This window comes from Thermobia domestica, chromosome 15 (genome assembly GCF_964235325.1).
Source record: "Thermobia domestica chromosome 15, izTheDome1.hap1.1, whole genome shotgun sequence".
NCBI lineage: Eukaryota > Metazoa > Arthropoda > Insecta > Zygentoma > Lepismatidae > Thermobia > Thermobia domestica.
In genome coordinates this window covers 81330159-81357923 of record NC_137468.1, presented here as the reverse complement: position 1 = coordinate 81357923, position 27765 = coordinate 81330159, and the positions used below count along the sequence as shown (strand labels likewise).

Genomic DNA, 27765 nt, shown 5'->3' with positions numbered 1-27765 from the left:
AACTGCACTTATCCAGTCATCGCTAATTTTAGTTCTTTAAAAGCAGAAAATATCCTTTCAACTCCAGTGGTTGAATATGGAAGGCACAACACTAATTTACCGACCTATAATAAATTTGGAAATTTGACATTAACACTAAAGTCTTTAATGTTAGAAATGTTATTGTTGTGTAAGGTATTTACGCAACGTGGATAAGCAAGTTCTGGATAGTGTCTCCCAACCCCGATAGAATAGTTTTTAACAGTAGACTAGGTAATTATACCAATCAAAAATATTATTTTCCTGCAATTGAAGTATATTTTTTTCCTTCCAGAACATTAAAAATTTACATGTTTTCCAGTTTTTAATGTTCTTTCCCTTTTTCACCAAGTTAGCAAAATTATGGTCTGTTTTCCCCTCAGTAAGTAAGCATTGTTAAATTACGAATAGAGCTTTTATAATAGGAGTTAATTAAGTGGATTATATGTAGGCTGCAAAATCATGAATCAAATTAAAAAATAAACAAAAGATGTTAATCATCATAAACAGTACAGGAAATAAAAATAAACACCTTCTAAATACTATGAACAAACGCTTACAGAATGGGCCAATAGTATTTCATTCCATATACATATAATATACCCAACAAAATAGTTTCCGTCAGTTGATCAAATTCTTGGTTTTTTAGAAGTTCTGTGAAAATGCATACATCTTGCTTTGAGAGAGATCTCCTTGTCCTTAGTAGTAGATATAGTGATACTCGTAACAGAAAAAGATAATCTTGAGTCTTAGTTCTCTTCCCCTTGAGACAATACGAGCTAGTCCTGAGACAATGGTGCCCCATTCGTAACGGTGTACATCAACGCAACGCAAAATCTGCGCTATAATTTGCGATAATAGGGATACAAGTTATAGTTAATTTTTGCAAATTGTACGTTCCGTTGCATTCCTCAATTTTTGCGAAGGCTGGAATAAGGTCTAAGTGAAGCTTAAATTTGAACTAAAGTGAAGTAGAAATACGAGAAATCGTAAAAGTTTATAATACAACATGTATGTTTGTGCACTACTGCTAGATTTATATTTGTCACTATTGAAGTGTGTGCGTCACTGCAGGAATATGTATAACACTCTTGAGAGAAGAGAAACAGTCAATAGAATATGTTATTTAACAGTTTTATATAAATTGTAAATAAATAAATACATAATCTATTCCAGGGAAATAAAAATTAGAAACTTTTATTTGCAACGAAGGACATACTTTTAGTGCCAAAAAAATTATTTTTCTTGATTTTTTCGTATACCAATACACTATTTCCACTCATATCTATTCTGTATAGCAATACAAAACTAGGTACACACATTTCTTATCCCCTATAGATTTTTCGAGATACATTTGGATTATGTACTTTTACCCGGGGTTATTCCAGAGGGGTGCAAGTTGATGGGAAGGATTTCTGGAGAGAATTCTCCCGACATTCTCACAATTTTCCCTGTTTATGTTCCTTACCAGGCTCAATACATAGCATCTCTGGCAAGCTTGTTTCATGCTGAAGAGAATGAACTATAAACCATGACTTTCCAATGAACAGTGTTGATGCAATAACTATTTCACCGCGAGTCTACGATTTTCTTTATATTAACAGGGTTAATGGACCTCAGGGACTTACTCCGTTGTCCATGGCACCTAATTTTTTGTGCATGAACATAACTTTGTTACGTTTATCGAATGGACTAGGTTTGATTAGGAAGTCCCGTTGACAGGTTCCTGTCCTTTCCTTGTGAGTAGCATTGGTTATACAAGAGTATAATTTGCGGCCACCGCAAGAAAGTGAGTTAATCTTGTTCCGTTGGACGGCTTACAGCGAGTTAAGTGAATACAAGACGGATGCTTATGATAGATTCGACGCTCGGCGCTATGCTCATCTGAATTGGTTTCTCTTTCATATACTGCAATGAGAAGGTCCAGAGGAGGATAACCTTAACGGGGGATAGCAGGAGTCTGATCTAAAAGGTCGGTGATCATAGAATAAGATGCAGCTATGTGATGCATAATGTAACATATTCGTAAGCGATACAGGTAATCCAATAGAGGAGGCATTGTTGTATGATGATAAACTTCCGCGTTTGGGGTTTGGTAAGGCAGCGAATAGACAATGTATAACGTATGGCATTTTAGGATTCGGAAGCGATTATTAAACTGTGGATTTGCTAAGAGCAAAGCTAAATGCTATATCACTAATTATGTAAAGGTTACTTATTCACATACACGAATTTCATCCAAACGATGTATGAGAATTTTTAGTGAATTCATACCTTCAATTTCATGATACATACTGAATTCACCTACGTAATCCCGTCGGGTAAATATTTTTTTCTACTATTGTGTCACGTCATAGGAGTTCCTCATGTCTGTCGTATTTATTTTGTGAAACTAAAATAACTGTTATCCTGTGCTTGACAGAAATGACAAAACCATGTTTATATCCTGGAGTTTTTGTTTTCTTTCTTTTCCTCTGGAGAGTCAAAAAAAAAAAAAACTTAACACATGAAGGTCAACATATTCTCTGGGGAGATTGGATAAGGTAGGGAGGGGACGGTGAGAGTAGCCTAAAATGTCACTTTCAGCTGTTTTTCATACGAAGGCAGAAATTCGATTTTGCTTGGGTTTTCATTGTTTTCTTTTCTCACAGTTATCATTCGTCCAAAAAAGATTTCATATGAACTCGGAGTTTTCTGCTTTAGATGATTGTTATGGTTTCCTCAAAGCAGTTTTAGAAAAGCTTTAGCTAGTATGCTTTTTACGTTGAATCAACCAGTATTAGATACAAACATGTATCATATCAGTCTTACAATATTGTATTTTAACAAGAAAATGTTCTAGTATTTACGTATAGGCCTATAAGGTTTTCTTATTTTTAGACTCTCGAATATTTTTGAGTTTCATCCTCTTAAATGGTTCTATATAATACCAAAGTAAATCATGAAGAAAATGAGCTGAATTGAATAATATTTAATGGTGTCCCAAGCAACCTTAAGCTTCGAATGTATTTACAGTATATAATATGGGGCAAAGGTATATAAGTATGGAAAGACAATTGTAAGTTAATTAACTGGTATTCTGAAAGTAATAATAATATAAAACTATTAAAGATAAGTTGGAAATAACGTCCGATTTGTGTTTGTGGTAAGAAAAAAAAAGCTAACCCAAAGCGATATGTCACATGACGCTTTCCTAACAAAAAAATTGTATCTCAATATAAAATGGCCGCCATTATGATACTATAAAGTAATAAATGCGAGTGGTTCTACCTCCATTATCCCTATCCAAGATATTGTGTCTCCCTCTAGACCTTTCAAACTTACAAGGTACTTTTGCCTTATATTATATACGTACTGTAAATGCACTCAAAACTTCAGGTCGCTTGGGGCACCATTTTTAATATTATTGAATTCAGTTGATTTTTCTCTCGTGTTGCTTTGGTGTAACAGGGAACAATTTAAGGGGCTGAGGCTAAATAAACTCCGAAGTTGAAAAGTAAGGACCACTTTCACACACACACACACATGTGTATATATATATATATATATATATATATATCTTTTTATTGATCTATATAGGTTTATGCATGTGAAATCATTACTTCTCAAAATAATTGATACAAACTTTACAGTTTAGAATTTTTTGAAATCTACGTGATAAAGACTTTATATAACGTGAATAAATATTTTAAAAAAAATAAATTTTATGTCGTTATTTGATACAGAATAAAGAACATTATTAAGTCCCGAGTTTATTGGCAGTTAAAATTACCAATATTTTCTTGTGCTTGAGCATATTTTATGAATATATGTATGTACGATGAAGAAGTTCTGCTTTGAAGCATTTAAGGTATGATGGTAAAGAAATTTGTTATTTTCGAAAAAACATAAAAGCATAGGTACAAATTACACGTTTTTTCCCAAAATTAGCAAATAATTTAATAATTTAACACATGCTTTATGACCATGTGTACCAAACATTTTTTGAGTTAGGGAAGCAATTTTTAGTAGTCGATGAACTAGTAAGTCAATAAATTTCCATACGGGAAAAACATAGTTGCAAGTAAAAATCGTGTGTTGGACTTCTATTTTTACACCAAGGGTAATAAGATGTTGGAAATTTATTCTATTTATGAAGCATTACAGGAGGTACAACTCTTCCATACATTAATTGTCATGTGATATTAATATCCGCTCCTAGCACGATACCAATTTACCATACAAAAGGTGTGTTTATATTTGAAAGTACGTAACAAGTCAAAGATTTAGTGTTAATTGGCAAAGAATACCATAGATAATTGGAAACGATTAATTCTTTTCAATTCGAAATATAACATATACTTTGTTGTAAACTTGATATTTTAACTGACAAACTGCTATTGTGTATATGTCATGGTATTTTCGTTGAATTTCTTGAATATAATTTGTAAAAATTCGTACAGAAAAATCCCGTTGATTTTCTAAGGAAAATTTAGAAATTTTCTCCATGTGGCATCAGGCTTGAGCAAATCGCCTAATAAAACTAAATTTAACTTTTCAAGAAGAGTAGTTGATATTCAGGGATCCTTGAACTTATAATACTAAACTGTGCAACAAAGGAAGACAGACAGATACAGGTACAGATTTATCAACACATACCTTTGGATTTAATGTCAACCTACTATTCAGAACAGTTACGGAATAGAAAACGTTACATATAGAACGCTTGGGAAAAACTTCATCTACTAAAAATATGGAGAATCCAAATAAGTTGAAAAGTTGTTTGAGAAAATATTAACGTAGCTGAATAGCATCAACAGGTAAATTACCATGTAAACATGAATCCACAAATTTAGGTTTTAACAAATGTGTTCTACTAGGTAAGTAACGTAAGTCACATCCAAATGTTTAACCCTATAACATAAAAAAATGGATGTAACCAATGATGCCGTTGCCAAATAAATGAATGAATGCAGCAAAACTTAAAGAATTAAAAGCTATTTTAGTCGAATATATAATTTTATACTAACTATGCGTATATATATATATGTATATATATATAGGTAGATAGATAGATAAATATATATGTGTGTGTGTTTAACGTCCCGCTAATATACCCTTTATCCTTTAGGCTAAGGGAGATGAATGATTAGGACAACTGAATGATGACGAAAGAGTTTATGAAATGAGATATTGGAGGAAAGACGAGTACCCTGAGAACACCCATGGACACGATGTTGTCCACCACGCTTACTTGGGCAGGGATCGAACTAGAGACCTCGCATACCAGAGGTAAGCGCTCTATCACTGACCCACCGTTTTTCCGTTGAGGAAACGTTGGTATGTCACATGTTGTAACTTTCAAGTAAACTATAAAAGAAGATTCAACATTGTCATGCAATTCAATGCAATGATACACACCCAACAAGCTCAGGTCCGCAACTAGAGGGAGCTAGAAAGAGCCTGCCCCCCCTAAACTTTTTGTGGTCCCGCCAGACCTCAATACAAAAAATACAATTTAGATATTTGTAAGAGAATTTTTGATGGCTCCCCCCCCCCTTCCCGCAAACCTCTGTGGTTGGTTTCGGGCCTGCTTCCCGTGTCATCTGTAGGTGTATTTCCTAAATTAAACTACCTACATACTGTTCTGTTATTCGATACCAATCCATTCCACCTAATAACTCAATCACCACTATGTTTGCCCGAGCCGACCAATCGATAAATATTGAGTTAAGCAAAATGGTATTGTAAATGCAAATCCTCAACTGTAATTTTCGTGAAAATCAAGAAAGCAGCTTATTTGTAAATGTTAAAAGTTTATGGTGTATGACGACCACGTTCCCCATGAAGATGAATTTAAATAGTGATGCATACCATGATCAAGCTTTTCATTGCGACACTAGCAAGACGACAATATGATACAAAGTATTGTTAATGAGATATACACCAAAATTATAATTAATCCTTTGAACTTTAGCTTTTTTTTCAAAAAAAAAAAAACAATATATAATATTGTGCAATAGTAGACACGTATCAATCGATAAATCACATGGAGCTGAACAAAATTACATTTTGAGCGTAAATTCCCATGCGTAGGTTTCAAAAAAATCGAATAAATTTAATTTCTGTTCCGGTAAAAAAAAAAGTTACTCGTTGTTAAAAATACTGATCATTTTTATTCTGTTGGAACAAATTTGAAATTTATTTGTGTACTGTATACGTAGAAAAAAGTGAGGTAAACGATTGTTCCTCTTGATGTTTGTCTCTTCCCAACAGTGACACCCATGTTATTTGTAAATAACACAAATTCCAGGGTAATTTTCAAACATGAACAAACATTTACCTTTGTTTCCATCCTCATTATAACCTCCAATCACCAAACATACTACTGAACTTGTTTTCACATCAACATCATCTTCCACAGCAATATGTAAATTACAGAATGGCCAAGCACAATAATATTGTAAAAAATCTGCTAAGCAGATAGAACTGAAAGCAATTATATACGAGAATCAATTTTCTCCCTCAACGAGTTTTATTACAAAACTCTCTGTTATATGTATAAAATAAAATGTTTTTCTTTATAAGTATAAAATTCACAAATGATTTAGGGTAAACAGGTGTCCCAAGGCCCAGGTATCTTGGGGAAATATCCCCACAGAGTTCCACGCAATTAAGTATGGTGGATTCTAGGATTATCTGTGCTCCACCTAAGCAAAGAAATGTTAGAAAACCACAAAACTCCACGCAAGCTAGGTGGTTGAGGTTAGGAATCCCACAATGCTCCAGGCAAGCAAAGTGCACAGGTCTTAGAGATCCAGGCAAGCTAGAAGGTTTGGGTGGTGTTAGGAATATCTATAAGCTCCATTCAAGCTAGGAGAGTGGAGTTTGACCAGCCGAAGACATGCCAGATGTGGTGGTCTTCTTGATTTCATAGCTGTGTAGCGGTGGCGTTCATGTGTTCCTCCATCGCGTGACTAGTGGTAGCACTGATGTTCTTGTCGTCTGCCTGTTGTTTCAGTTTGTAGTAGGAACACACGTGATGTTGTATACAAGTACGCGTTGATTGTTTGTACATAGAACCATGTGCGGAATATTACAACATTGTAGTTGTCCCACATGAATACATTTATCATTAGTGTTAACTAAAATATACGTAAATAAACATTATACAGAGGACCTCATTGATCTATGACCCATCGCCACTAAATTCATCTAACACAGGTGACTTTAGAAAGTAGTATCTACTTATAAACTATACCTCTATCATTCGGATAACATTTGCGAACTTTTTCTATCCATTGATACTGCTTTATTAGATATATGATTGACATTGAAGGTGAATTATGTCTATTTGTAATTGGAGATATTATTTATAATACCATCTACAACATACATTCAGTTAACCGTTATCAAATCACTGCTGAATAAAATCCCTATTTCCCTCCATTGATTTCTGTCAGCTGCCTTCCTCATCCATGTAGATACTGCAAAACGCCTGGTTTTATCTGATAATTTTGCATTTGGTTCTATTCTAGGTCGGTTCTTACCTCTTAAAATCCAATGCAGGATTTTCGTCGTTCATCTGTCTTCTCGTAGCAATCTGACTCGCCAATTTGCACTTCTATTTCTTTGGAGCCTTGCTCATGGTTTTTATTTTTGTTTGAGAACGTTTCCTTTCTTTTTATCATCCTATCTCTTCTCTTAGGTTTTTCTAATATCCAGACATTGTGTTTTAACTCTTTGAAGCACAAGTTTTATCTAGATCGAATTTGCACGTAGTACGCACTTTTTCCTTTTGTACTGACGCTGTAGAAAATGAAAAATGCAAAAAATAAATTTCCGTGTCTGGTATATATTTAATACCACCATGCAACATAATGAATTCTTAATCTAACCTAACCTGTGACAATAAGATACAGAGACACAAAGAAACACATACAATAACGTTTACACTTTACCGTTACTCGTATAACATACATTTTTGCAGTGTTGCACATACAAAAAAGAATATAAGACATTATTCAACTTGAAAACCAAACGAAAGTCATTAGGAAAGTAATATAATGATTATTAAGTTCCGGCACACTGCAATAATCTCTGTAAGGCCGCTGATTCTTTATTCCCATCAACAAATTTATGCCTAAGAAGACTCGAATTTCTTCGTCAGTAGTGGGAGTGAATTGCTTTCTGGCCTATGTAGCATACAGATTAGTTTGGAAAAACAATCAAATCAACTAATTCATCTGGAAATACTTCTTTGAATATCTCAATTTTAATAGTGTTGCTATGTCTGTAATGCAGAACTTGGTCCAGATTTAGCGGAGAAAGGGACCACAGGGGGTGGTTGTACTGATTACTAAAGGAATGTATTATGATATTATCTGTAGTTGATGTCGTAGGCACGTGTTCTCCATCTGATTCGTCACACACTTCTGATGATGATGATTGTTGCTGTGTTTCATAATCTGGATCATCACTTGTGTCCACTTCTGTTTCTGATGCGGAATCAGATGGAATATCACAGAAATTTATCTCTATGTCGCTATCTTTCAACATTGACATCTTTATAGAAGGTTCAGAGAACTTGCATGGTGGTAATGAAAATATACCACCACGTACTTCAAAGTAACATCATAGTGGTAACAAACACTTACCACCCACAAAGAACGTCGAAGAAATACTAAATATCAAACTAAGTTGCAAAATGAAGAAAACACCTTCTAACTAAGCTTTAAAAGAGAAGTGAAGCACAAAGAACGTCTTCTACACTAAAAGACAACGGAATAATTCCTGCAATCAATGGCGAAGGTGATTTTACTGGCAACAATACTATAAGAATTGTGCCAACCCGAAAAACATTAGTAATAAATGTAAAGCACCGTGCAACGTCCACAAAAATTATCTAAAAGGTGGTAAGATATTAGTACCATCGCGCTTCAAAGAGTTAAGCAACTATTAACTTTTGACTTGTTTGTACACTAAAAGTCCAGGCTTGACTTTAAGATGCATTTGCTATCTTAGTTTAAAGCGCATTGTTCACTTGCTTGCACGGTATATATAGCTGATGCATAAGTTTGTAACGTTTTTTTCTGTGGCAAAAGTATTGATTTACGGAATTTGAGAAACACAAAGAACAGAAACAAACCAGTAATATATTTTCCTTCATTATCTATGACTTCCCCTTCCCAATATTTTCGTTGCCCCAGCACCAGTCCCTGTGGTCGGAGATTTGTTTGCCCTAGGGAAGGGAGTACCTTAAATATTCCTGGACCCAAACAGATTCTCTTTCCCACAGAGAAGAAGAGTGCTTAAAGAAGGATGCCCTGCCAGAATAGGACAGGCTTGTTTTATCTCCGAAATGGAGGACGACTACGTGTCATTGAATCCGGGACTATACGTGGTACTTCAGCGCGTAAAATCGAAGTAGGCGTTATTTCCAGAAGTAGATTGACTCTGTCGAACGTACCGGGAGAGAAGTAGATTATCCCGTCTCTCAAATGATGAACTAATATGTGCTATTGGGCTCTGGAGTGTACGTGGTACCGGAGTACCGACTTTTTGTAGGTGTGCTTAGGATTAGTCCTATTGGTTTCTGGAGGTTTCCAAAAACTAGTTGGCCTCTCCTGGATTGTGGTCATAGTATGCAGTTGATGTAGTATTCGACTACAACCACATAGTTTTATTATCGCTCTGCCAAGGATTTGATTACATGCCGAAATTAGTCTGGAGTTCTCGATGTGATAATTCTTGAACTGCACACTGCACTGCCTGGCCATCAGTAAAGCCTTCCTTGCAAGAAGTGATCAAGATGCTAAAAGAGCTGATAATCAGTAGAAGAAACGCAATAAAAATAATACAGTGGATGAGATAATGTTTCCTAATGCAACTTACGGAGAATATGCACCATTCTTATAGTGATTTGTGGGCCATATTGCTGTTCAAAATGAGGGTACCACATACATTAATCAATGTTGGATGCTTGTGACAAGTTTTCCGTGCATTTCATCGAGTTCAGCCCTGTAGCAATCCACAGTGATGGTCTTAACTCGATGGAGTAAAACGTGATGGATCATCTGCAGTATAGAACAACATTCCAGTCACAATTGAAAGGTTGATCTTCAAACTCTCCTGCATAATCAGTAACCAATCAGAATATGCTGTTGGAGGGTGTCTACGAAGCTCGTCTTTCAGTGTTCTGTCATTGGCACATTTCACAAACCAATGGTGTATGGTACGTTAAATTACCAGTACTGACCCAAAGAAACTGTTGGTGATTTTCGCAATAAGATGTCCAAAATGTCCCAGTTTGAATTAGTAAAAAAAAAAAACCTTCTAATTCTGTGTTCTGCTTGACGAACATTCATACGAACTGCAGGTTTTTTTTTTTTTTTTTTTTTTTTTTTTTTTTTTTTTTTTTTTTTTTTTTTAGATGTTTGAAATTTGAAATGCGAACATCCGATGCGGAAAATTAGTTATGTCGGTTGAGTCAAAATTATTTGAAATGACTAAAAAAAATTCATTGTTAAATTTTATGAAAATTTTTTCTGTAAAACTCACTTATTAAATCTCATATTTCTTCTCGTATCAAATATTGTCAATAATAACCTTCACCGTGTACACCCACAATCAGACCTGTAGCCTTGAAAGATATTATCTCAACCCTCATACAATTAGGAAATACATAAACAACGTGTCTGACTACCTTGAATTACAAACTTGAAAATATGTTCTTCGAGCTGATTTTATTTCATCTTTCACTCAAGCCTCTAAAACAATTACTGAAATCTTCAAAATTATTTTTGCTCACCATATAACTCAAGACTACTGTGCTATTTTAGTCTAACAGCCGCGTGTGTTGTAAACAAAATGAAGAGAAGAGTCGTTCGCCAATCATTGCAGTATTTTTTTCATTCTGTTTCTAGGCAACCGAGGTCACTGACTGCACTATTGCCTGTAGTTTGATGTTGAATCTTCTTTGTGAAATATTCCAAGTAGTCTTATTTTTGCTATTTAAAAATCATAAGTTAAAAACAATCTGAAATATTATTACGGTCATAGAATTAAGACTTGTTGAATGTTAAGTTTATTGGCATAGCTACTGTCCCTATTGTTGCAGAGCCTTTGGCAACAGTCTCCATCGCATGACGTCTTCTGTCCAAAAGCCAGATGCCAGCTTTCTTTAACCGGATAGTACTTATTACTTTATTTCTTCATTTTTCTTTTTTTTTCTTTTCTTTTTTTTTTAAGAGGTTCCGCTTATCATAGCCGCGATTCTAGGTGGAGACACTCGGTCCAAAAGGTGTAAAGGCTTTTCAGGTCTGTCATTCTGAGTAAGGTTTTGCTGGGTTTTCCTCATTTACACCAGACAACTTGTGGGATGGTCATTTCTTTCCTGTTCAGGCCCGTATCCAGAGGGGGTCTAGGGGGCCGGCACCCCCCTAAATTTTTACTGCCCCCCTCTAAAATTTTCAGAGTAGGCTTGCAAATGAACTATAATATGGTGATGAACTACAATATTTTTTGATCGCCCCCCCTAACTTCCACCGGGCCCCCCCTACATTTTCGGGCTGGCTACGGGCCTGTTCCTGTTCCATTCTTCCTTCCTGATTCCTTGAGTGGTGTGATCATCGAGGGACGTCATTTCTCATAGGCCTATGTGACGGGCTAATACGGCCAAATATACCGAAAGCCTAAAAATCTAATTCCTAATCCTAGTTTTCATCTTTTTTGAAGCAGAAGAATGATTTAATATTCTTCAAATACTATGCAAATCCAGTGTAAATCCTTAGAAACATAGGACACTCCTGAGAAAACTAAAACAGTTTTACCTCACAATCATCATGGAATGAAATTGTTCTTGAAAAAGTACTGTGCCATGACACCCAAAATTTTGAGGAACATTGCTTATATGTATCTTTATATGATGTAATAGACATGGTCAATATGATAAATTGTACACACCGCAAGTGTTTTTTTCTCTTTTATTTCGACTTTCATATATATCCTAAAATATTCCACAATAATGTCACATCCAATAATGAATTGGTTGTTCTATGTAGTATATTATTATCGAATGGACGCATTTGGAACCGATTCAGTAGAAGAAAAATTATCACCGGAACTTCAAACATAACCCAGTTCCCTTCCTCCATTAGATGGGAATCTGGATCCTTACAAAACAACGCGGATTCTCTTCTTCATCCCATTGGGAGTGAGGGATAACAGTGAAGATAATGAAAAAAAGGAAAGAAAAACAAAGGAAAAACCGTCGGGGGAATTCTGGACTCAGCCAAACAACCTCGAATTTCTTGGCACTGTTCCAGAAGTCAAAAGAGCCAGTGCTTTTACACAATATATCGATTCTGAATCGCATACAATATGATGTTTTGTGACGTCTACAAAAGAAGAGAAGCTTGATTCACCTATTTCTTATGATCTACTCTTACTAGATGTTGAGAGTGTCTTTTTCTTTTTCTTGCAACTATAAGAAAAAAAAAGCCACTGAGTCAACATGTTTCTGGTGCATTTTTTTTTTACGACTTTAAATGGCTCATTCCATTCGAATATTACAACTTTAATTCATACAAGAACACAATTCTGGACGTTTATATACTTTCTGGCATTGACTATTGCAATCCACATAGCAGATTTGTTCTTATTCATGCTATGATATTGTCGTATTACTTATTGAGGTATCTTCATTTCAGATTATTCTATGAGTTAAAACGCAAAATTTAAAGCTCTTAAAAGCGTAAATAGCTTATATTATTATACTTTTAACTAGACTTGTCCAAAATTTTATATAGTGTATACTATTCATTTTTCAACAATTTAAAATGGAAAAAAAAGGAAAACTGCTTGATACTCTAAAGACTGTCTTACATTATGCAGTCTTAGCATAGAATATATTCCAGCAATGTACAGGGTAATCTGGATTTGTTCCATGAAAATTTAGAATACAACGGTAGTTTCGACATTTTCATGGGATCTACATTACATCAATGTAACACAACTCGCGGACAAAAAGTAATACAATTTAACTTATTTTCTACTACTGTAAACATGATACTACAGTAGTATTTACACGCAGCGTTTCTCTCGAACAAATCAACGAATATTCCGGCATGATGATAATATTACTTGTCTCTATAAGCATCCATGGCAATAATTCAAAATTGTTGCATTATGCCATAGTTAGCTCTTTCGAAATGGGTGTGGGATATAAACACAGAATCGATCGTTCCGTTGAGGAAAGATGTACTTTTTAAACAACATCTGGACGGAGAAAATAGGCATGATTTATAACCCGCATTTGCGTTTAATTTTTTAAATACGTCATTTGATACCTAATCATAGGCTTGAACGGTTTTTAGGGCGTCTCTAAAGAAAGACTCATAATCGCCGCTAAAATGTTAAGTGCATTATAATTAAAATTATAACGGTAATTACATATGTATTACATGCAGATACCACCGGTTTTTAAGGGTTAAAACACTATTTTACTATTAAAGAATCCAAACTTTAAATACTTAAAGCTCTTTATATAGTATTATATCACTACATACAATATATTCCAATATTTTTCTGTTCGATTCCTGATCTACCTAATTTTGCAAACTATTTGTGTTGAGTAGTTCCATGGAAGTCCAAATAAGACAATTTAAGATAAAAAAGCATGTTCATCTCTAATCAACATAATGCCTTTATACGCTGTGCAATAATTGCATGCAATCTGTCTCAATATTATCCTGTGCTGTTCCCATTTATATAATTTTGCAAATTATTTGTGACGAGTAGTGTCCATGGACATCCTTATTGCTTGGAATTTAACATGAAAAAATGCATAATGTAATAAATGATATAGGACATAGTAGTAATCAATGAGGAAGAAATCAGTGAGGGAGTGCAAGTTATTAATCAGAACGAAACCAGTGAAGAAAGTACATGTTATTAATCAGAACGAAATCAATGAGAAACTGTGTTATTAATTAATAAGAAGGAAATCAGTGAAGAAAGTGCATGTTATTAATCCGAACGAAATCAATGACAAAGTGCTTGTTATTAATCAGGGGGAAATCGGTGAAAAAGTGCATGTTATTAATCCGAACGAAATCAGTGAGAAAGTGTATGTCATCAATCAGAACGAAAAACAGTTGGGAAGAATACATGAATAAACTCGGTTGGTAAAGACAATAAAGAGGATCACGCGAAATATACCTGTATGGGATAGGGATAGCTACTGTGGTCTCTTAAGACGTTAACAAACTGACTCCACTAACAAATTCAGCCAGAATAATCGCTTTAGCTATCTATTGCAGAAAACAAAATTTGAAATTTTAGTTACATGTATCGTATATAGATAACTACCGTTAAAGTCACCATTACCTGTTAAGACGTTAACGAATTGACTCCATTAACGAATTCTACAAGATAATTAGTCTAGTCATCTATTAAAACAGAATTAGAAAAGTAGCACCCTTTCAAGACTTATCGTGTGGAGTAACGGACGAACAGGCGGACGTACTAACAAAATAATCTTACAAGTATCACTAAATAATCCTAATAAATATAATGTAAACAATTATAAAAGCTTAATTCTAATTTTTGCATTGTGTGGATGTGAAAGTTGCCTACTAACTTTTATACAGCAAAGCTGAGCTTGAAGTTCATTCAAACACTGTTTCTAGGGGGGAAATTAATTAAAAGAAGTAAATGCGATGTGGAGGAAATTACATAACGTAGAATTTCGCAAAGTGTATTTCAGGAGAAAGGGTAATACTTCGGAAACTGGTAGCATGGACGATTACAAGCAAAAAGAAAAGAAAATCATATGAACATAGCTCCTATTCTCAACTGTTCGAGAGGTACAGTATGTGAATCATTTTCCACATTATGTTGCTTATTACTCACGCTGTAGTTATCCTACATTGGTGAGGCGTAACACATTTGAAAAGAGAGGGATTAGCCTTTCCAACGATATACAACATGTGATAATAATCTTTTTGAAAGGGAAATTAACTAACTATACTCCGCGTCATCCGAATTGGCGTATGGCCTGAGACAACAAGCTCGCAGTGCGCTGTTACTAAACCTTCAGGGAGGAATCTAATTATTCATAATTGTCCACAAATACGAACAAAATTAATTATGAATTATTAGATTCCTCCATGAGAATTTAGCAACAGGGCACTGTGAACTTATTGGCTGATGCCACACGCCAATTCAGATGGCGGGGAATATAACTCTGTGGCCCATGGAACCAGAAGGTTCAATGCCGAGTTCACAAAAGCTCTCCACTGACTTCTGTCCTTAGCCAACTGGGTCCAGTTTCTACTTTGTATTACTATTTCTGCGAGATCCATCTTAATATTGTCCTTCCATTTGCGCCTAGATCTTCCTAATGGTCGTTTTCCGATTGGCATTCCAGTTAGACTTTGAAAGCGTTTCTACTTTCTTCCATCTTGGCTACATGAGCTGCCCACCAGAACCTCCTAGATTTGATTACCCTACCAATGTTTGGTAAACCGTTTAAATAATGTAGTTCCTCGTTATGAAGTTTCCGCCATTCCGCCATTCCCTTTCCTACTGAGCCCGAATATTCTTCTCATGACCTTGTTCTCAAATACTTTCAGTCTACATTCTTCCCTCAGAGTAAGCGACCATTTTTCGCAACCATGCAGGACAACAGACATGACTATTGTTTTTATATATTTTAAGCTTCAAATTCCTCGACCCGGGTTCGATTCCCGGCGGGAGCTCATGGGGTTCGGATTTCACGTTAATCAGTAGGTCCACGTCTCATATAGCCTCGCTGTTGAATGGGACGTTAAACTCAAAATCAACTCAACTCAAATTCCTTGACAGAATTCACGACGACAAGAGATTTTGAACTGAATAATAATACGAATTCTCTGATTTAACTCGACATTTAATTTCTGAGTGAATATGGTTTTGGTTTGTTAATAATGATCCTAGATATTTGAAAGTATCCACTTTATCAAAACTATTATTTGATATTTTAACGTATCCATAATTTGCCGTATTAGGATCATGACGAACTTCCGTGTTTTTAGTTTTTCCTGTATTTACTTCTAAACCCATGTCCTTGCAAGCGTTTTATAAGACCTCTACATTTCTTTCTATTGTTCTCCTATTATACCCTATTAAATTTAAACCATCAGCATACGCCATAACCTGGTGAATACCATCCAACTCCAGGGCTTGGTTGCTATCTTTATAGCATACACCAGAACAAAGTTGAATAATAATGGCGACAACTCATCTCCTTGTTTCAGGAGATTATTGAAGGAAATTTGGGAAAGTTAAGATTATGTAAGGCAATTGGACGGAAACACTGATTCCCAAATTTCCCTTCAAAAGCTTCACCGTATATATATATCATCGTTGGATTTTCTCCATCAACGGTGGAGTTTTGCCCTTCTCTCAAGTAGGCCTATATTTACGCGTGAGACAGAATCCCGGCACACTAAAAAAAAAAAAAAAAAAAAAAAAAAAAAAAAAACTCGTCAATGCAGTATGGTATGTGGATGAAAAGAGGGTGTTTACCAGATAGGAATTTAAGGGAGATCTCAATTTTGAAAACGTCATTAGTGTATTTGCTAGTATTAAAGAGAAAAGCCACTTTCCTAGTGAGGACAGGAATTCTTGGAAGTCATAAACGCCCAAAACTGAGGATTTAAGCATCAGCTTGGAAGTTCATCGTTTGACCCAGGAGAAGACAACTTCCATCACCAAAGACATCACTCTTACATCATTGTGGTGTTTTGTTGTAGGAGGTCTTTTCCACCACCCATCGTCTACAACCATATTCGGTCAGCTAGATTCTGTAGGAGGAATATGACAGGTTACTTACCTTAGTTTACAAAACCACCCGTCATGGCTGTCTTGTTGCTGGTTGCGAAAGAAAAATCATGGAAGATACACCGAGGAGACGACATAAACAACATGGAGATTCTATCTAACACGGAGACTAACTTAACCAAGGTACTGTGCTTTTGACTAGACGGACTGGAGCAACATCTGATGTTAATTTCTTCAATCGATTAACATTTTTTTACCCTTCCTCTTTGCTAGCACGTTTATAAAATTGTGTTTTGTGATTAAATATCTAATTCTTACGTTAAAATCTTTTGTCTACCCTGAGAAACACATTTAACTCACTGTTCGAACCTTTCTCAGTGTATTTGATTAATCTTTTAGTAATATAATTTCTCATGTTTATGGTCGGTCAAGGAGAACTCAAACTTAATTCCAGGGCACAAGGCAGCTTTATTTGTGCCTTTTCCTTCAAACATGACTATCGTCCAGTAATGTAAAAATATATTCCTGAAACACTTAATTGGTTGAAGAAAACCACTTCCCTGTCTATTACCGTTTTTATTCTAAGGCGATCAACGTTAAAACCTCGAGTGGATGCTTTATTCCACTTCCGGTTTGAATAGAGACTTAAGAAAGAAGATGGTACCTATGCTAAGAACGCTAAATTGGTTTTTTAAAACACTTCTCGCTGTCTCTCATATTTATTGCTCTATGTAGAACAATATTGACACCGGAAGTTGTAGTAGATTTCTGTCACTTCCGGTCTTGGTAGAGAGTTAATTGATAGAGAAGAGTATATTTGTAGGACGCTTAATCAAGTGTAGAAGTTACTTTCTCACTGTCTATTAGGCCTATCGTTTTTGTTCTATAGTGATTAAAACCGGAAATGATTGATTTCTGCGATTTCCGATTTTGAAAATCACCTCCATCAACCAACTCGATTTCTAACTGTTGTTTCTTTACTTCGTGACCAAAATTGATGGTGGTCTACGAAGCAAATTCTTGAATAGATTTTTGTTGAACGGACGGGCAGATGAATGGACATACTGATATAGGAGATATATAAAGGAGGTTTGGTATGCCAAACTTCTTTTTTTAAAAAAAAAATTGTGCTGTACGGGAGCTACGTCATCTACAAAGGTGAAGCTGATGCTGAAATAAACTCTCGTTAAACTCTTCATTATGATACTAGCAACACAGTACATGGTATGTTTAATAAGGTAAAGTACAAAATTATTATTAACTGTTAACTTTGTAATTTCTGTTGAACAAACATATATTCGGACATACATATATGAATTGCTGGACCACGCCGAGCTGATTAAAATGACGTATTGGGAATATACTCTGATCAGCAGTTCTCGAGGTAATTAACGTACTCTACGAGAATAAGTAAAAAATTATCGCAATTTTGACATAATCCTTCTTACATTGTTCATACTGACGTTTCTTCTCGTTTATTTTGTTGTTATGCTGTTGTGGTCATGCTATGAAAGTTTAATCCCAATCCCTCCATTTGTCTTCCTTTTGCTGCAGATAGATCATGGCCGTTCCATTAAAAGTTTGCACCAATGAGGAACAACGAACAGTAATCCGGGTTTTGTGGTCGGAAGATCTATCAGTAACCATGCCTAATTTCCAGATGAATTGTCAGTTCATCAAGAGTCATTCGTCTGTCTAATAGAATCATGTCACGTGCACCCTCAAAGTTGTCATCATTTGTAGCCATAAATTGTCGTCCAGTTCCTTCCTCATGCGTAACACTTGTGTGACCATTTTCGAATTTTTCAATCCATTCGTAGACTCTCTGTTGTGGTAAGACTCTGTTCCCGTATTGCGAACAAGTCTTTGATGGATCACGGCCACTGATACATCTTACGACCACAAAATCGGATTACTGCTCGTTGTAACTCATTGGTGCAAACTTCTAATGGAACGGCCATGATCTATTTGCAGCAAAAGGAAGACAAATGGAGGAATTAGGATCAAACTTTCATAGCATGACCACAACAGCATAACAATAAAATAAACGAGGACAGGTCAGTTTGAACAATGTAAGAAGAGTAATGTCAAAATTGTAATAATTTTTGACTTACCCTTGTAGTCTTATATCGCTAAAAAGTATGTCGTCCGTTGCTAGTAGGAACTGACTGTTTCTTTTCTGCTGTAATAGATGTTTATTTATATACTGTGTATGTAAAAAATACACTGCTAACTAGCAAATAGTATCTATTGTTGTATTCTTCTAGTGGTCACCCATATGCATTTATCAGTTACACACATATTCCTAACTGTTACTCACATATTATTCATGATTTTCTAATTTTATCAAATGTGAACATTAAAAAAATCGTTAAAAGCATGTTATCAATATGTAATGATATGGAATTACATTATTAATAACACCACATTCAACATTCATAACATAATCATTGTTAGTGATGAGATGTTATTTATTCAAATTGTATTTGTCCAACACTGAAGTTTACTTTTCTGTTCTTTCTCTACAAAAGGTTTGTGCTCATCTTTTTCCTCGTATCATGCTTCGGCGGATGCGGCTTCTGGAGACGACGCCACTCTTTGCTGCCCGAGCACTGGCCTTGTTGCAGAAGCCACTCAACAACGTCGGACGAAGATCTTGGTTCAGAGCCTGATTCAGGTTCCTGTTATCCTCCACCTCATTACAGCCGATGTGGTTCGTTTCACGCTCCACCGCCTTATAGCGAGGTGAGTGTTTTCGTTAGCTTGACTTTGAAATGCTTAGCATTCGTATTCCATTGGGAACATGCAAAAAGAACTTGCAACAAATATCAAAAACATTCTCATTAAATGTAAGGATATAACTTTAAATGTCCCGTTTTCGTTTTGCTGAGGTAGTTATCTTCGAGTATTTTTGTACAGCTATCTTTGCACCTTTGATATAAAGTATCTTGTGAACAAGGAGCTATGAAGGGACTGTTGCGAATGTTTGTTTTCAATAAAGAACTTAAAATAGATATTCGGGTATGAATCTAGTTCGTGTGACTCATAGAAAGAATACCATAAATTAGATCAAATCTAATAAAATCATTAATTCATTTGGAAAGAGTCAAACAAAGCGTACAAGATGATTCAACGTTTGTTTAAGAACGTGGCAAGTTTCCATGATCTTCCTGAGATGTTGAAGCATAAATACGGTAGTTTTGACGATTGTAAGATTGGCTCTTCAATTATGAAGATTTTCACGTCTATGATAATTGGATTATTCTGTGGCCACTATTTGCGTTATCTGAAGGAAATCGTTTTACTTTTTCTCCTGTTGGATCTTCAGATGTGCAGTGGCGAAGTCACAAGTACTTCGCAGATGATGAGTCATAAATCACTTTTAAGTACCCGCGCGATCGACATTTTCTACACGTTCAGCTCGCGACTTTTCCTCACAGGATTTCCTCGAATTCGCGCCGCCATAGCTTTCACAAGCTTATTGCTCCTCATGCTGAGATGTCTACCTTTCTTGGGTTGGTCCCCAAACGTGCATGTTTCACTGTATTGGTTTATGGTCCGATGCACGAACATCCTATTGGTCTTCAGCTTTTTCAGGGCTTTGAAAATGTCCGATGGTGATTTGTCAACTTTGTGCAGTGTGAGCCATATGGTTCTCTTATACACCCTGCTCCATTCTACTTGCAGTGCAATTCGCCTTTTCACTACCACAGTCAAACATATAATAATACTAGTTGTTGTTTGCTTAAATATTGCTGGTTTACCTTAACAAACAGTGTTGCCATCCCTATCTAAACTTTGTAATAGAATTTATGGTATATCTAAAGAGTAAAAACCTCTTCTTGTACAATTTCTTGGGTCACTCTTGACGGTAGAAAATAATAATAATGAGCAAAACTAATCTTACTGCCATCAAGCAAGAAAATATAAATTACGGAATTGTATAGCATATATAATATGTGTGTGTGTGTATTAGGGTGATGACTTTTATACGACCTCGTTTCCCTGTATCATAATTTGATGAACTTTCATTCAAGATTAGATAAAATCTCACTTTCAAGGTGGCATGATAATAAAAATATTCATGCACAAAATTATTTTAAAAATTTTATTTAACTGGCTGCTTGCCCATTTTTTGAAGTCACTATAGGCAGGTACCAAATTGAACACAAGGTTTAGAATCACACACATATAACATTATACAGGGTCATCGAACATACATGGAAGTCAATTACTCACTGTTATCGGACAGGATGAATCTCAGTGGGAAGTTCTCCTTGTTGCGGCATGAGTCGTACAAGTCTTACATAACTTTGATCACACGCTCACAGCACGAGTTGCTACAAGCAATGTTAATTGGAGATTAATCTGTTTTCCAGTGGGTTTTCAAGCATTTGAGATCTGTTGGGTAGTCACTGAGAGCTCCAGATAGCTTCTCAAAATTTTTAGCTTGGAACAATTGACTTTAGATCCAATGGTTAGCCCATAAGTAGGAAATGAATGAACAGATTTAACGCAGCCTGTTCCGGGTTTTAGGCATCAGAATAAACGCAAGAAAAGCTACAAAAGCCCAAGAGTTCCAGTGTGCATTCCTAATGTTTGGGATCTGTTGAAACTTCACGAAGGGGATCTCATTCCTCTCAGTGAAGTGATGGAAGACACGAGAGAGGTGTGGCAGAGAAACTTCATGTTGTCCCTCCAGCCACCTGTTTCCTTAATCTCAGTTTTACCGTTGCTGAAGGCTGCCTTCAATTTATCATAATTGCTCATCAAATCCTGTACAAAGAAGTACTCGATGTTTGGTGATTTAGTACACCCATATTGTTCATTGTCCATGATAATGTAAAGGAGGCGATCCAGCACATGGTGATGGCAACTGATGAACTTGGGTTTGGGATTACTTTTCTCTTCGAACATCTGCTGCAGTCGAACAACATCACATGTCTTCTTGCCGGTATTCACTTTTGCTGTGTCTGCAACAATCATAACAATAGATCCCCGCAAGTTGAACTACTCTAACACATCCTGGAGTCCTTCTGCGATTGTTTGAGCTTTTCCGTCTTTCAATTTGACCGCAGTCACTTAATTTATTTTGCTTCATTCTTGAGGATCGCGGCCAGATATTCAAAGCCATCAATGCGTTTGCCGTCAAAGTGTATGCTCCATTTCTCCAGATGAAGCGTGCTCACCAAATGCTTCTTCATCGGAGCACTTTCTGTGTGGATAGTCTTGTGGATTGCTGACTAACATAGGGTTGGAGTTCCAATGCCCTCATTAGACACCTTTGCTGCTCCGTGGGATGACAGATTTGAGCTTGTAACAAGTCGTCTTACAATGCCTATTGTGTTATGCTTCCTTGTTAATGCTGCATTCTCATCCTCCCAAGGACTGTCTGCGCTGTTGTCGGATGAGTCCGTGCAACTTGCGGAACAATCAAGTGGCGCTGAGCTTTGCTTCATCTTCCCATTTCCATTTAGCCTCTACTTTTGGTACCTTTTAAACTCCCTTCGTCGCCAGATTGATACCAGTAAGGGTCAGCTTGTAATCAATACTACTACTACTACTATTAAATAATAATAATAATAATAATAATAATAATAATAATAATAATAATAATAATAATAATAATAATAATAATAATAATAATAATGCGGTCGGCACAAGCTAGAAATAAACATTGTTAATACAATTATGTAAAATGTTAAAATCGCCTACATAACATTACAAAGTGGTTTGTGCGTGACCGTTTCAGTATTTCAATGGAACAAACGTAATTTTAACCATGAATAGGCAAAAGTTCGTTCATTCGTGCTACAGGAAATAAAATTTTAAAAAAAAGTCATCACTCAAATATATCGTGAGACACCAGGTTATCAGGATATTCACATATTTAAATGAATAAAAATATCACATACAACTGAATGTCTCGTATGTTATATAAGGTAAAGTAATCAAGAATTCTTCCAAAATTTGTGCGACAAAACATAGATCTAAAGTAAGAGTTCTTCGAACTTAATTTGAATAGATGGTTCATATGGACTTCTCTCTTGAAGAAAGGACAATATCTATGAAAACAAATGTTGAAAAAGCAAAGTCCAGAGCAGCTACTAGTATTTACACATAGGAGTATGGTTTTACAACCTGAGAAAAGCAGAAATAAATACAATGGTGAAAGGAGGGGAGGGCATAATGAAGGAGAATAAGTATTATCAGTGCATGCGGTCATGGATCGATGAGTATTTGTGCCTGGCAAATACTGTATCTACTATACTATCAATGTTTTTATTTGCCTTTCAGCGCTTCCTTTTATCAGCTCCTTCCTCTCTCATTGAGAAGACGAGAAACAAACTGTGACGTCACAGAGCATTCAATTGTGAATGACTAGTCTAGAAGAAACAGAAACATTGGCAATTGGGAAACTTAAGTTGATATTGTTTAGAATAGATAGCCATAGAGGAAAATCAAACATCATAGTCTGATTTCCGATCCTTGATTATAATGAGATTTTACGCAGTAAATGGTCACTAAGATACATAATTATTATTGTTGGAAAGGAGCTCAATGCATTACCTTATAAATTTACTCACTGATGTCCTAAATTTGTAATACAAGTTAAATATGACATTATTTCATGCATATATGAAGAAATTATCGAAGTAATTAACAAAATTCCGATTTGTTTATCAATTAAATATATTAGTTTCTCTATTTAACAAATCTTAGCAGTATTTTATTTTATTGTACGAGGTTAAATCAAAAGTTATCCGCAATATAGCTAAACCTTTTCTTACCTTGTTCATGCTGACCTCTGTCTTCGTTTCTTTTATTGTGTATTCGTTTATTTATCGACACTCCGTTGCGGCAAGGCACTGTTCCCGTATTGTGTCGAAAATCTTTGCTGGATTACAGCCCCTAATACACCTTCAGACTAGGGATGGCCATTTCCGGAAAAAGATTTTTCCGGTTTCCGGAAATCACATTTTCCGTTTTCCTTTTTTCCGGAAAACTTTCCGTCTTCCGATTTCTCGGAAAATTTTCCGTCTTCCGTTTTTCCGGAAAGTTTTTCGTTTTCGTTTCTTAGTCTCTTACCGTTTTTGTTCTGATACCTGTCGACAAACAGACAGACGGACGGACGGTCATAGAACATTCTAGTCATTCTAAAGACTTCCGATACTTATTCATAGCAGAGTTTGGAAGTCTAATAATTGACAGGTTCTATTTTGCTATTATGGCAGTTTTTACGCGCATACTACTAGTAATTTGCTAGAAGTGTAGCAAGTTTTTCATATACCGGTAGTTATAGTACTGTAGCCTTGTATATTAAAAAAAGAGCGTAGAAATTTGATTGAATGTACTGTAGTTCACTAGTTGTACATATTTTTGTGCACTAGCATTTCAAGTTGTTGGCACGTATTCTAATTTGGTCACACATATATGGAATAACTTATATGGAATTTTAAGCATATTTGTGTTCTTTAATTGACTTCCAAGTCTCATTACAAACCTGAAATTTGTATTAGTCTAATTTATAATCAGATTCAGATGAGTATTGAACGAGAATTTGATCCTATTGACATACCAAGATGTTATAGGTCAACTCTACACTTCTATTTATATGGTACCCAAAGTAATTTCTCCCTCTTGTATAAGACATTACACTGTACTTCTGAGTATTTTACGTTAATTTATTTTGCACCAATTAAAAAAGTATATTAACCCATTAGTGCATGAACTTTCCTAGATTTTTTTGTGCGTGTGTTCAGTTTTCTATTTTGGGCTAGATTTACAACACTTCAAAAATCTGTAACGGATTTTACCTGAAATTTTGATTGTAGTGGGTAGTAGGTGCATCTGAAAAATCGGATCATAAGTACATAGAACACTTGGATAATATATATATTTCCAGTATTTTTGTAATAAAATACATGTATTCTTCATACAAGAATAATATTTTGTTACTTTGGTTAACAGTCGTAGTTGTTGGCAACAATCTGACATTTCTTTACCGATCATGCAATTGAAACGCTATTATCCTTTCAATAACAAGGATATCCTTTGAAGTATTTGCCCTGTAAACTTACAATTGTCTGTTTTCGAGAACAATAACAACCTCTCAGAACTGTTATAACAGCATGCGACAATATTCGTTACGAAACGTTATAGGTGTGTGCAGGGCTCGATTTAGGAGGGGGTGCAAAGGTGCACGTGCAAATTCCCCCTTCGTTATAAATATACACTATCTAAAATGAGAAGCTTGCAGTGGAAATAGCAACACTTTCCGAACCTTTCTGCCATCATGTTTCGTTTGGGGCTTAAAAGAAAGCAGAGCTTTGCAAAAGCAATAGTTTAAGTCGATTTTCTAAAGATTGAAGGAAAAGGATTCGCCAAGCAAAACAATATAACATTTAGCAAGTAGGAAAGAAAACAGATGCCAGGAGGAGAGAACGTTTTTTGCTGCGTAACACTTGCGACCCTCTTTAAAATACTCCCCCTCCGTTCTATGCATCACCGTTGTCAGGGGTAAAGAATATTGGCACATGTCACTTTGAAGAGTTTCAGTGTGATTGGTTATTTTGGTAGTTATTGGTGCAGACAATCCTGAATCCGGCCCTGGGTGTGTGGTTATAATGAACTCAAAAGTAATAAACACGGCATCCGATTTTTCGGATCGCATGCACTGATGAGTTAATCTTAATTTGCATACTAATGTAGTCCCTGTCCCAACTTCTGACGCGTTAATTTTTTAAATCATCTGTATATAGCAGCTTTTGGGTCTGTTACGTCAGGTAAATCATTAATATGCATAACAAAAATAGCAAGAGACCTTAATTTGACCCCTGTGAAAACCTGAATTCAGAAGTTAGGACATTTCTGCAGCGTACGCGATTTCTGCATTCACAGAGAGATGACGAAAACAATTAAGAGGGGTATGTGAAAAATGAAATATTACGAGTTTCCTAAGGAGCATATGTATTTAGGACATCAAAAGCTTTACTAAAGTCTGTATCAAGTGTATCTCGTTGATATTCTATATCAATTACTGTTACTAGTGAGTGAGGGAAGTCGGCAAGAGTAGTTAGGCTACTATTGATTTTCTAGATAGAAAACCATGCTGTTTTTGTGTAGTAACTGGATAAACGCGTGAATATATTTTTATCCGAAAAATACGTCAAAAATTTTAGCGGATTCAGAGATTGTTATTAGTGTTTCTTCCAGACATGTTTTTTTTTTTGGGAAGGAACTGCCCCCCACGGACCTCTGAGAGTGCCCCCCAGGAGGAGACCAAAACAATACACCTAAAGTATAATAATAAATAGAATAGTACCAGCAGTGCCGCCCGAAACATTGTTTCTGAAAGAAACACTGCTATAGGTCTACAAGTTATTATATCAATGTTATTTCTTTGGAATTGGACAAATATCAGCAAGTACTCAGTTAGTTAGAAAGTGAGAAGTAGGTAATAACTTAAAGTACATCTAAAATATACATACATAATATACTTACCTAAAGCATCCAGTTTGTATATCGAATATTATTTACTTTATAATATAAATAGAATTTCATAGATTTCTTCTTTATAGGGCATTTTTTAATCGCTAATCGCCACTACTGCAGAATCATATTCAGAAATTAATATAATCTGCTATAATAATGACACACAGCTGTTCTTCGAAACAACAAACTCGTGAATCAAAATCAAATATGAAACTGTACAAATTTACTTATAATTGCCTGTGGTTGTCATGTAACTTTTTTTCTTTTATAACATGATTCACTCTGGTGCATTACTAGGCTACTGATTGCGGTGGGAACTAGTGTTTACAAATCATTTACTCCTCTCATTTTTTTGTACCCACTGACACACAAAGAGAAAGCTGAAACAAGAGAACAAAAGTGATCATTTGTCCCGCCTCAACATTGAGGGATGACGGATGAGCAGGAAATTAACTCCAGTGACAAATTAACATGGCGATATGTCGATTCCCCTGTCATACACAAACAGTGATTAATCAATGTTAGTTGGAAGGTTGGGACATATGAACCATAAAGCGATATACTGTATATATATATATATATATATATATATATATATATATATATATATATATATATATATATATATATATATATATATATATATATATATATATATTATTCACTGTTTATGTATTGGCTTTCTCAGTGTCTTTTTTCCTTACAGTATTCAGTAATAAAATACTCTTCAACGTCTAATACATCAAAAGTGAATCATTACGTGAATAGGCTCAATTGTTCGTTGTAATGTATGTTTCTATGTAATCTAATGTGCGACTTGTGATTTTATCATGAGAAAGGACTTTACATCCAATTTATAAAAGATGAATACGTCAGTGCGCCACGCTAATAGGAGCTCCTTCGTGGCTAAGCGGTTAGCATACGCGCCTTTGGCGTGGGAGACCCGGGTTCGATTCCCGGCGGGAGCTTATATGGTTCGGATTCCTCCTTAATCAGTAGGTCCACGTCTCATATAGCCTTGCTGCTGAACGGGGCGTTAAAACTCAAAATCATCACCATCACCTCACCACTCTAATAGATGTCGCTAGCTGACGAAAATAGATGCAGACGTTTGCCGATTTAAAACTATTGGGATAATTTAATTGCAACTTAGAAACTGCATGGTTTCAATTTAATTACGAGGCGCGTTCGGAAAGTAACCTCCAATTGGTCACTGTGCGTGAAGTAGTGGAGGCAGCGAGGCGGCACAGGCGTTAGCGGTAGATCAGTCTGCATTCAGTTGTGGTAGAGTGAAAGTTGTCTGATCACTAGTTCCACTTTTGTAGCGCCTCAAAATGTGTGCTGCAATAGAAAACCCCGCCAAGTGCGAGGTTCGAGATATTATACGTTTTCTTACGGTAAAACAATATTCCGCAGCAGTTATTCATCGGGAACTTTGTGTCATGTATG

At 35.6% G+C, this 27765-nt stretch overlaps 1 protein-coding gene across 1 annotated transcript in view; it reads left to right on the top strand.

The window, feature by feature from the left end:
• Positions 1-27765, top strand: part of LOC145671109 (uncharacterized) — a 233464-nt gene that overhangs the window by 130750 nt on the left and 74949 nt on the right. The window contains exon 4 of the mRNA XM_081739892.1: positions 19353-19566. Coding sequence (XP_081596018.1) covers positions 19353-19566 — 214 coding nt within the window. The remainder of the gene's footprint in view (positions 1-19352; positions 19567-27765) is intronic.